The sequence below is a fragment of the Octopus bimaculoides genome, chromosome 28, assembly GCF_046866305.1.
Source record: "Octopus bimaculoides isolate indiv1 chromosome 28, ASM4686630v1, whole genome shotgun sequence".
Lineage (NCBI taxonomy): Eukaryota > Metazoa > Mollusca > Cephalopoda > Octopoda > Octopodidae > Octopus > Octopus bimaculoides.
In genome coordinates this window covers 5,794,622-5,807,121 of record NC_142955.1, presented here as the reverse complement: position 1 = coordinate 5,807,121, position 12,500 = coordinate 5,794,622, and the positions used below count along the sequence as shown (strand labels likewise).

At 39.7% G+C, this 12,500-nt stretch overlaps 1 protein-coding gene across 1 annotated transcript in view; it reads left to right on the top strand.

Moving 5' to 3' along the window:
- LOC106872324 (succinyl-CoA:acetate/propanoyl-CoA:succinate CoA transferase) overlaps positions 1-12,500 on the top strand; it is a 67,299-nt gene that overhangs the window by 54,016 nt on the left and 783 nt on the right. The window contains exons 3-7 of the mRNA XM_014919270.3: positions 5,122-5,361; positions 6,566-6,754; positions 8,358-8,573; positions 9,066-9,203; positions 10,461-10,589. Coding sequence (XP_014774756.1) covers positions 5,122-5,361; positions 6,566-6,754; positions 8,358-8,573; positions 9,066-9,203; positions 10,461-10,589 — 912 coding nt within the window. The remainder of the gene's footprint in view (positions 1-5,121; positions 5,362-6,565; positions 6,755-8,357; positions 8,574-9,065; positions 9,204-10,460; positions 10,590-12,500) is intronic.

Genomic DNA, 12,500 nt, shown 5'->3' with positions numbered 1-12,500 from the left:
CATACAAACATTGTCACTATCTTTCCAAATTCTGCTGCATTTCACATGGAAATTTTAGTCCTCCAAAGTTGTCTTGGTGTGTAAGCTGTCCAGCCATTTTTTTTTGCTGTAAATCTTGTTCTGAAAAATTCGACTTGTATGTCAGAAAATATGGTTTTAATATTACTGTTTGTTGCAGAGAAATTGGGGGTCAAAGTAGGATTGGTATAATCTAGGGCAGATTTAAAGTACAAGTTGTCTTGTCTTCTCCAGTTGTTCTAAATATATTGTTTTATTTGCTTTACTACGGTTTTTATTATAGCCTCTGTGTCGAGGCAGTTTTATGTAACTCCTACTATAAATTCATTTTTTGCAAAGGAAACAATATTCTTTCAAAATAGCAATCTGTGTATTTTACTTCACCCTTTTGATACCAATCTGCCTGAAACTGCCTCTGGCTCTGTGGTACAAATGTCTTGTTTCTAAAAGTTCTGAATTAAAATCTTCCACCAAACCTTAGTCACAATTTATGTTCCTAACACTAGCCGAATGATAACTAAGTTATTTTATTAAATTCTTTGTTATATTTAAAATGGAAAGAAACACAGAGCGTTTCAATAGAAATGTGGTAACAAAAGGGTTAATGAGGATATATTGGGTGGACCAAAAATCATGCACCAAAACAGTTGCCATTTTATTTATATTTATGTTATTAATTTTGTTCATTATTTACAAGTTATGTGTGTATTCATCATTTTTATTTCACTCTACTTTAGAAAATCTGAAGCATGTCTTTGACAATTCCAGAGCATATTGAACTTATTTGTGCATGACTTTTGGCCCACCCTGTACTTTAAAAAAACAAGAAAACAGCAGTATTTATCCCAAGAAAACTTTCTCGAGACAAACACCACCGTTTTCTGGCTTTTAACAGTATATCTGCATTAAGATGTACACACTGCAAACTCCTTCTATGTTTTGTTTTCTATGTTAATATAGAATGTCTTTTATTGAGTATGATAATATTTCTTACATACTTCAACTTTTCATTCCCTATGGAACATTGGCCATCAATGGACTTTTCTCTCCTGTTCTCAACTCTGGGCTGTTTTTGTTTTTTTTCTGCTTCTCTCCAATTGGATCCCTCTTTTTCAGCTCTCCCACAGTATCCTGTTTCCAGCTGTTTTTGGGGCAGCCTCTCTTTCTGTGGGTTCCAGGTCAAGACCTGACATGTCATATGTTTGTCTGAGTGAAAACCTTCCTCTCTCAGCTCTTGTCGGTTTTAAATTGTCATCAATTTTTCTATGACTTTGCTGTTTTCTTGGTAGAGCTGTTAGTCCTGTGCAAACTTAATTTTTTTTTACCTCTGCAAAGAAGAGGTCCATATTAGTCTAGCCTCTCTATCCTTTGACCTGTCCAGCATGGGAGGCCTGCCTTAACTAAGGGCTTGTGCCCTGCTGGCATGGCTCTCACAACTATTGAGGACTGAATCCAGTGGTAATATTGAGTGCGATGCTTGGTTAAATAGCACTCATCATCATCACTATCATCATTTAACATCCATTTTCCATGCTGGCATGGGTTAGATAGTTTGACTGGGGCTAGTAAGCTAGAGAGATTGCAACAGGCTTGAATTGTCTGTTTTGGCTTGGTTTCTATGGCTGGATGCCTTTCCTAATGCCAACCATTCCATAGAGTGTACTAGGTGTCTTTTACATGCCATGGTTGCCCTTTATGTGTCACCAGCACTGACCACGACTATGATTTCACTTGAAGGTCATATTTCACCACTTTGTGCTGTCTTCCTTGGGAGGTCTTGCATGAAGTCTCTTTTCGTCAAGTCAGGTTTCAAGAGAGTTTAAGAAGCATTGGAATATTTCTGCAGCAGTATCTGAAGGATGTGAGTGTAATGACATCAACGTTTGAAGTTTTATAGGGGTGTGTGATGGTTGTGTTAGGTAAAGGTTGAAAGCAGTGGGTAAAAGGATGGATCATTGTTGTGCTCCCTTATAAAGTTCCAGAAGAGTTGCTCTGGTATTCTAGATAGGCTTGGCAGCCTGACAGACTGTAACCGAGCCAGCACTTTTGTGTTGTTTCTTAAGGTGATGTTGAGTATTTGTTGTATGAGCGAGGAATGTAGCTGAAAGCATCGTTAATGTCAGTGATAGATAAATGGAAAATGCGGAAAGTTTTATGTTGTTGAAGCCATCATCATCATCATTTAACATCTGTTTCCCATGCTGGCATGGGTTGGACGGTTTCACAGGGGCTGGCTGGACAGAAGACTGCACCAAGCTTCAGTCTGCTTTGCCATGGTTTATATGACTAGATGCCCTTCCTAACATCAATCACCATACTGAATGGATGGAGTGCTGTTTACATGGCACCAACATTGGTGAGGTCTGTTTTGAGGGTGTTGTTTATACAGCTGTTTGCCCTTCCAAACGCCAACCACTTGTGAACATGACAGGAGGAAGGAACAGGTCGAAGAAAGTGACAATTGAGAAATTAGCAATTAGCAATGGAGAAATGAAAAGCTAAAAGGAAAAAATAGAAAGCTGAGGCAGTGTGAAAGGGTGAGATTTTGATAGATTACATGAACTGTGAGAAGTCCCTTGGAAATCCTTGTTTAAAATTCCAGAAAATTTTTTCAGAAAATTTCAAAAAATTTTTCAAACATTCCCTCAAGTTTCTTTTGGGATAAAATAGAAATTGCCAAGATCTGATAGTTTTGAGAGAGAGAGAGAGAGAGAGAGAGAGGGAGAGAGAGGGAGAGAGAGAGAAAGATAAGGAGAGAGAGGGAGAGAGAGAGAAGGATAAGGAGAGAGAGAGGGAGAGAGAGAGAGAAAGATAGGGAGAGAGAGAGTGAGAGAGAGAGGGACAGATAGGCAGGCAGGCAAACAGTGAGACAGACAGAGAGATAGATAGATAGATAGATAGATAGATAGATAGATAGATAGATAGGTAGACAAACAGATAGATACATAGATGTGACTTGTTGGTGGCCTGTGGTCTGTGTATAGCCTTGTTGCTAGTTCTTTTGGATCTTTAATCCTTTGTCAGAGGTTCAATGGTGGTTAGTGCTGGCATTGGTTAAAGGCTCCCAAGGTGGTAGATGAATTTCCAGCCATCAAGTTCATTCCGGTGTCCAACTGTCTTGTCCTTGGTCTGCTCCTGGGCCTCCTGCCACTTGGTTTGGCTTCAGTAGTCTGTTTTGTGATTCTTTCCCGCAACATTTGCTTTCTGTGTCTGTGGGACCAGAGTTGTGACCTTTCAATGCAGAGACATAAGCAGCTTGACCCAGAGAGACTCCTTGATCTCTGCACTACACATCCTGTTGAGTAACATTAATCTAGAGATCCTTTAGGGCATCACTTCCCAATCAGGGTCCATACGACCCTTGGTGGGGTTCATGTAAGAGTTGGTTGTTAAAATTTATTGGCAATGAATTGCTTATACTTTAACAGTCTTTTATCTTTTACTTGTTTCAGTCATTCCACTGTGGTCATGCTGGGGCACCGCCTTGAAGAATTGACCAGTATTTGATTTTTTGTTTAAACCTGGAACTTAATTCTATTGGTCTCTTTTTGCTGAGCCATTAAGTTATGGGGACATAAACATTCCAACACTGGTTGTTAAGTGGTGGTGGGGGACAGACAGAAACACACACACACATATATAAACAACGGGCTTCTTCCAGTTTTCGTTTACCATATCCACTGACAAGGCTTTGGTTGGCCCAGGGCTATAATAGAAGGCATTTGCCCAAGGTACCATGCTGAGACTGGACTCAGCATGGTACCTTGGGCAAGTTTCTTACCACACAGTCATGCCTATATTTACAATTCCTAATTATATCTAATTATAAAAATATAAAAGGATTCTTAAAACATTGAATGGCTATGAGGGTCCAATAAAGGAGAATAAGAATCAAAGGAGTCCTTAAGCAAAAAAGGGGTTGAGAACAACTGCCATTTCTATTATAAGCCTTGGTCTGACCAAAGCCTTGTGAGTGGATTTGGTAGATGGAAGCTGGAAGAAGCCCGTCATATATATATATATATGTATATATGTGTGTGTATGTTTGTCTTCTACCACCACTCGACAACCAGTGTCAGTGTGTAACTTAGCGGTTCGGCAAAAGAGTCCGATAAAGTATGTGCCAGGCCTAACAACAAAAAATAAGTACTGGGGTCGATTCATTCGACTAAAAATTCTTCAAGTTGGTGGTGCCCCAGCATGGCCGCAGTCTAATGACTGAAACAAGTAAAAGATGAAAAGATAAAAAAAGATGTTTGCTGCACACCATGCATAGTTGGAGGAAGGGAGAGAACTAAAGGCTCTCAGAAGTTAAAGGGAGATAACAATGTACTGAGAAGGTAAAAGTAGAAGAGAGTTAACTCTTTAGCCGTCAGATTATCAAATCTAATGCTTATTCCTGAACTCATAGCTTTCAGATTTCAACTGTGTGACCTGTTGATCACAATATAACTTTATGTGGTAGTAATGGGAAACCGGTTCTGGCCAGTTTGAATATAAAATAGGCAGAATGTTCTTGTTTAAACGCCTCATAACGTTTTTATTTTTGGGAACTTTCAGAAAAATTTTGCGAATTTGTTTTTTATGCTCGGGAATTCTTACATTCATAAAAAAAAAAAAATTATTAAAAATTTTTTAAACCCCTCCTTCCTCCCCCCATTACATCCTAAAATTTCCATTCTTTTTCGAATTTTTTTTTTTTAAATCAGAGCTTAAAATACGAACAACCTAAATTATTTGCTTAAATCCCAGCTATGGACCACCCTTGGATGCCTCCTCATTCCATTAAATGTGTTTTCAGATAGAAAATATTGAATAAACTTCAATACATCTCAGAGTGACAAAGAAACGAGGAAGGTATCAGGTGCATAATTGTATGAATTCCTGTGTGTAGAACACAAATTTGCAAACATTTTCAGAAAATTCCAAAAAGTAAAGTTATGAGAGATTCTATGGGGTGCTTAAACCAGAATTTAGCTGAATGTTTGGGCTGGGCATGGCTTGTTTCAATGCTAAAGGGTTTACTAAATGCATGACACCCAATAAACATTTTGGGCTAATTCTTATACACTTTTTTTTACCAGTTGTGTTCTCCCATTGCAGGTATTTTCCGCAGTAATTCGCTGTTTTTGGGTGCCAACTGTAGACAGGCTGTGGCTGAAGGTCGTGGTGATGCCACACCGATTTTCCTTGGAGAGATCCCTCACCTCTTCAGACGCAAAATCTTATCTTTGGACGTAGCAATAGTGTCTGTGTGCCCTCCAGACAACCACGGATTCTGCTCTCTTGGACCCAGCGTTGATTGTGCTCGCAGTGCACTCCAAAATGCCAAATATATCATTGGTAAGTGGAATTGTTTTTGTTTTTTTGGTGTTGTTCTTAGTTTTCTGTTCTGATTATAGTTACATTTGAGACGTTTTATTGGAATATTTTAATTGACACCTTATATGACTGGTACTTTATTAGCCTTACCAGGATTTAAACTTAGCCCTTGAGCTTTCAGATTTCTCTGTCAAATGTAAAGCATATTTATTCACATCATTTTAAATTAATCATGGATTATGTTGTAGCTTTGAGAATTCAATAATGTGATTCTTTATTTTTCTAGAAGGATGTTGTAGGGTAGGTGTAAGAGGTCAGATCTGACCTGTTTAAACATAAAACAGGGATAACTTTTGGGCCTGATATAACCAGATTAAATACTTAAGGGTTCAAGTAAAAAGGGCTGACTAAGTACTGCAGGCATTGTGTTTGATGTGTTAAACCTTCTGCACCCCTCGAGGGAGCCCCTGATCCAATTATGCTTTGGACGTGGAATATGGATTGAGAACATGATGGGAAGAACCTAAAATATGAAAGACTTAGGGCAGAGAGTTGCAACTCTTCAGTGTGCTGTCAATATTCTCTAATGTGACGAGGCAGTGAGCTAGCAGAACCGTTAGCACACTGGGCAACAGGCTTACTGTCATTTCATCTGTCTTAATGTTCTGGTTTCAAATTCCACTGAGGTCGATTTTGCCTTTTGTTCCTTTCAGGGTTGATAAAATAAATATCAGCTGAGTACTGGGGGTCGATGAAATTGATTATTCTTCTCCTCTAAATTTTCAGGCCTTGTGTCTATAATAGAAAGGATTATTATTAATAATAATTGAATATTGGCTTCAGTTTCAACCTGTTGAACCATTATTGGACAATTTGTTGGATAGCTTAGCAGGTCAAAACTTTGAAGTCACTGTCAATACTTTTTGCTTGTTAAAGAAAAATAAATATATAGGTGCAGGTATGGCTGTGTGGTAGGATGCTTGCTTTCCAATTACATGGTTCTGGGTTCAGTCCCACTGCTTGGCACCTTGGGCAAGTGTCTTCTACTATAGCCTTGGATTGACCAAAGCCTTATAAGTGGGTTTGGTAGACACACACACACACATATTATTTGTCCTCTTTCTTATTTGTTTTACTTCCTCCTTAATTCTGTCTTTTATGTCTGTTTTCTCTCCACCACCACCACCACCACCATTGCTGCTGCTGCCACCACTACCACTTACAGGTCTAGTCAATAAACGCTTACCCCGTACATTCGGTGATGGTATCGTACACATCTCCCACTTTGATGCTCTGGTTGACGAGAATGCAGAGTTGCCTGAACACAAGGAACACATCCTCTCAGATGAGGAGAAACAGATCGGCAAGCTGATTGCTGAAAATCTGGTCCATGATGGTGCCACCCTGCAGATGGGTAAGTACATGATTGCTGTTGTTGTTATTGTTGTTGTATAAGGCAGTGAGCTGGCAGACTCATTAGCACGCTGGACTAAATGTTTAGTGGTATTTTGCCTGTCACTATGTTCTGAGTTCAAATTCTACCAAGGTCGACTTTGCTTTTCATCCTTTAGGGGGTCGATAAATTAAGTCCCAGTCGAACACTAGGGTCGATGTAATCAACACATTCCCTTCCACCAAATGGCTGCCCTTGTGGCAAAATTTGAAACCATCGTCATTGTTGATGTCGCCGTCACCACTGCCACCACCGCTATTGTTATCTTTGATTTTGTTTCTATTGTTGTTTACCTATAGATTGCTCACTAGTCACAGCATGCTTCATCATCATCATCATCATCATATTGCCTTTTCCATGCTTGCAAGGATTGGACATAGTTTATTGAGGCAGATTTTTCTATTGGTTGGGTGCCCATCCTGTCACCAACCCTCACCTGTTCCCAAGCAAGGTAGTATTTCCCCATGGCCAGACTTTGCTTTTCATAGAAGACTGCAAATCAGTTGACATTGCCTGTATGGTCGCAACACTCACAGCTATTATTTGAAATCAAGGCAAGATAATCACACACACACACACACACACACACACACACACACCATGCTCACTCATACATACACCAAGACCTTCTTTTATGTTTTTGTCTACCAAATCCACTCACAAGGCTTTGGTCAGCCTAAGGTTATAGTAGAAGACACTTGCCCAAGGTGCCGTGCAGTGGGACTGAACCTGGAATTATGTGGTTTGGAAGCAAGCTTCTTACCACACAGCCATGGCTGCACCTTGTGAGTGGATTTGGTTGATGGAGAATGAAAGAAGCCTATTATGTGTGTGTGGATGTTAGTGTCCCTTGGTCTTGACTTTATGTGATAGTTGTAAACAAGGGTCATACAAGCAGTGGTCTTCCTTTCCCATCTTCCATGAAGATATTGTTTGGCCATGGGGAAAATGTGACCCTACCTGGAAGCAGGTGACAGAAAGGGCATCTGACATAGGTAGGCAGACAGACAGACAGCCATATAAACGAACAGACATAGAAGCAAACAATTCCGTCTGACCCAGGTCAGCATGGAAAAGTGGATGTTAAAATAATGATGATGACAACAATGACGATGATGATGATGATGATGATGATGATGCACCCACTAAATATACCCTATCTGTCTATTTGTCTTACCATTTCTCTACCTTCTTATCTTCCTGTCTCTGTCTAGTTTCTCTCTCTCTATTTGTCTTGTCTGTCTGTTTGTCTGCCTATATATATGTTTGCTGATATATGTTTGCCTTTATGCCTGTCTGACTATCTATCTGTTTGCCTACATGTTTGTCTGCCTGTGTATCTGTCTGCCTGTGTATCTGTCTGCCTGTCTGCCTATATTCATGTCTATCTGTATACCTATATGTCTTTCTATCTGTCTGTCCATTTCTTCAGTTGTCTTTTCACACAATGTACACACACACACACACACACACACACACACACACACACACACACATGCACGCACACATACACAAAACATTAAAAACTGTTAACCATTTGTCTTGTCCACTTCTAATTTTCCAGGTATTGGTTCAATCCCTGATGCCGTCCTGGCCCAATTGGGCAACCACAAGGACTTAGGTATTCATTCTGAGATGTTCAGTGATGGTGTCGTTGACCTAGTCAAGACCGGTGCTATCACCAATGCCAACAAAGTTCTACAACCTGGCAAAATTGTAAGCAGCTTCACTGTGGGGACTCGCAAACTCTACGACTTCTTGGACAATAACCCCTTTGTAGGTAAGGCACAAGATCTTTTATCTTACACTTACTCTTTTATTTGTTTCAGTCATTTGACTGTGGCCATGCTGGAGCACTGCCTTTAGTCGAACAAATCAACCCCAGGACTCTGTTACAATCTTTTCATCTTTTACTTGATTCAATCATTAGACTGTGGCCATGTTGGAGCACCGCCTTGAAGAATTTTTAATTGAATGAATTGACCTCAGTACTTAATGTATTTTTGCTAAACTTTATACTTATTCTATCGGCCTCTTTTGCTGAACTGCTAAGTTACAGTTGTCAAGTGGCGGTGAGGACAAACAAGGATACACACACATATATAATTCACCATCACTAAGATGCTATAACCATTGTTAGTTCACCACACTATCACTATACCAACAGGCGCAGTAACATGTACAGTATAATCCACTACCTCACCATCACTAATACTACTACTACTACTACCACCACCACCAATAACACCTGTACTACTATTTCTAATTGCAGTGATGTGTGATGTAGCTTGGACAAACAGTGAAGCAAACATCTGTCAGAATCCACGAGTGACTGCCATCAACTCCTGCATTGAGGTCGACCTTACTGGACAGGTCTGTTCGGACTCCATTGGGACACGCATATACTCAGGTAAGATTTCACAGGATATTAATTTATATCTTTATATGTTAAACTCCTATGACTTAATTATATTATATAAGCTGGTCCCCAAAAATGCTACCATTTAATATATGTATACACTAAAATGGTGCATGGCTTTTGGGCTCGTCCTTGTTTTTGTATACATTCGCTGCTTTCTTCCAAGGAATCTAATGCTCTTAGCTTAGTTTTTCCTTAGGGCTGGCCAGATTGGAGCAATCTCGAGTATAACCAGCCGAAATTGCAAAGATAATATTGAACTCGACTGAGGAAAGAAAACTCCGAATGACCCGTCCTTGTTTTCTTTGTATCGTCCATCTGGATGTTTTGTTGTCCCTTTTTTGTATCACCCAACTGTCTGAATCTTTTGCATTCTTGTCCCATTTTGTATTATATATATATATATATATATATATATGTATATATCAACGATGGAGTAGTCACTATTGATGGGCTTTAATTCCAAGCAAAACCAGCTTGCTTGTATAGTGATCTCGCTCAGAATGTGCTTTTTATGGCTACAAAGGTCTTTGACTCTTGTTTCTAGCAATGTAGATGCTACCCTTCACCCCCAGTCACTATTAGTGACAGTTGAATTCTTCCGTTTTGGTCTTATATTGCATCTAGCCACCTTCGTTATTTTATGTATATATACACACACACACACACACACACACACACACACACACACATACACAATTTTTATTTCTTTACTAGTTCCAGCTTGAGAGCTGTAGTCATGTTGTGGAACTGCCATTCGCTTTGATACACTTTCACAACTTGAAACCTCCCCTGATATGTGGCACTTGGTGAATGAGGGAGTTTGGTGTTGCTGCCCTCATCTGTATTTTTTGCCACAGGACATGTCCATCCAGAACTCTTGATAGGAGAGGATCCAGTTTTGTTTTGAAAATGCCTACATCCATCCCATATAAGTATCTCAGGCGTTTTGGGAGGACATTAGGACTGTGGACTCTTGAAGCCCAAGCTGTTGCAATATCTGGTCCTGTATCCTGATGACAATGTTGAGATTTTTGGTACTATGCAGTGACACCCTTCTCTGCTGTTTGTGTAACTTTCAATACCAAAGTTTGGTACAAGTTCTTGTGCTTGTGGTCCTTAGACATGGAGAAAACACACACACACACACACATGTACATGCACATATTTATATATACAGCATCCCCTTCATGTCTTTTCCTCTAAAACATCTCTGACAGTATTTCTCTCTCTCTCTCTGATGTCTAGGTTTTGGTGGTCAGATAGACTTCATTCGAGGAGCTGCCCTCAGCAAAGATGGCCTGGGTAAACCCATTATTGCTCTGGCCTCAACTACCAAAAAAGGAGACTCAAAAATCATTCCCACCATTAAACCAGGTAAGCAAACCTTTTCTCTGTCTTTGTTTCTCTCTTTGTTGTTGATTTCACTGTTGTATTGTCAAGTAGCTCCTCTGCAGCAACAAGTCACTTCTTCTCTGTCCCCTGTTCTCATACTTTTACCCATCTTGTGCCCCTCATTTCCTAGTATGTAGTTGCCCGCCGGGGGGTTTGTAGTCTTGCAAACTGTCGGGCTGGTGGATTGGCATTTGGAAAGGCATCAAGCCATGGAAGACCCTGCAGTGCGATGCAGTCCTTGGGTCCATCAATCCTGTCAAACCAGGCAACCCATGCTACTTAAAAGTTAAAGTTACCTTCTCAAGTCTTGCTGACTCTTAAGGGCTGGTTTTCCAGTTTCCATGGTGTATAAATTCCCCACCTGGAAGGGATGCTGGTCCCTGGCAGGATTACTCATTTTTGCCAGCTGAGTGGATTGGAACAATGTGAAATGAAGTGTTTTGGTCAAGAACACAACATGTTGCCCAGTCCAGGAATTGAAACCACAATCTTATGATCATGAGTCCAACAACCCTAACCACTAAGCTACGCACCTCCACAACCTGTGCTAGCATGTAACATGAGCAATAACCCTTTAACATTCAAATTACTCTGTCAAATGTAGTGCATAGTCATTCATATTGTTTTGAATTAATCATGCATTATCTCAGCTTTGCGATTTCGATGAGGTGGTTGCTTAATTTTGAAAATGATATTGTAGGGTTGGCATGAGAGGCTGGATCAGGCTGGTTTGAACATGAAATAAATAGATTATTTGGGAAGGATGCTGCCAGTTTAATCCTTTAGCATTCAAGTTCAATCAACTGTAATGCTTATTTATCCTAATTATTTTGAATTAACCATGCATTACCTCATAGTTTTGCAATTTTTGTGATGTGATTGCTTAATTTTAGAAGGACATTGTAGCTTATATTGCATCTGAGAGCTGTCAACATGAAACGTATAATATTTAGGCCAGATATGGCCATTTTAACCCTTTAGCATTCAGATTATGCTGTTGAATGCAAATCTTATTTATTCACATTGTTTTGAATTAATCATACATTATCTTGTAGCTTTGAGATTTCAATGACATGACTATATATTTTAGACAAACATTGAAGGGTAGGTGTGAGAAGCAGGATCTGGCTGGTTTCAACATATATGTTTGGATATGGATGGTTTAAATACTAAAGGGTGAAATGATGTTGATGTATCTTTGGGCCAGCCTTGCTCCATTTGACTTGTGGCATGTTTGTAGGTGGCCTGAATAACTTGGTGTGAACCATAGACCCATGGTTTTGATTGCATTGTATCTCACTGTTGGGGACCATGTTAGAAGTTCAGTTAGTCATTGGTTAATGGTATGTGGTGTAGTGTTGCAGTCTGGACATGTTCTGCTTTTCTCTCCACATATTTTGATTAACTGGGGCAGCCAACATGGTGAGGTCAAGATGAAATTTGTAAACCTTGCAAACCTTGCTGTTTCATTCTACCACAAGGTCCTGTCCTTTCCACCCCTTCACAGCTTCTTTTCAAGCTTTACCCCTATACAAACATGCATATTCAAACATGCAAACACACGTGTAACACACATACTGGATTGCACAAATACAAGCAAACACACACACACATAAACAAGCAAATTCTTAACCAAATCTACACACACACACACACACACACACAATATGCATGCATGCACATACATACACACACATATACACAAACACACATAAACACACACAAATAAATATGCAGATACACACATATAACAAAAAAATCTTGCACACACATGACTGTACACACACACACACACACACACACACACACTGGCACACCCTTATACACACCCAAATACATACATACACACACACACAAGCTTATATACACATACAAAATTGCATGTATACACAC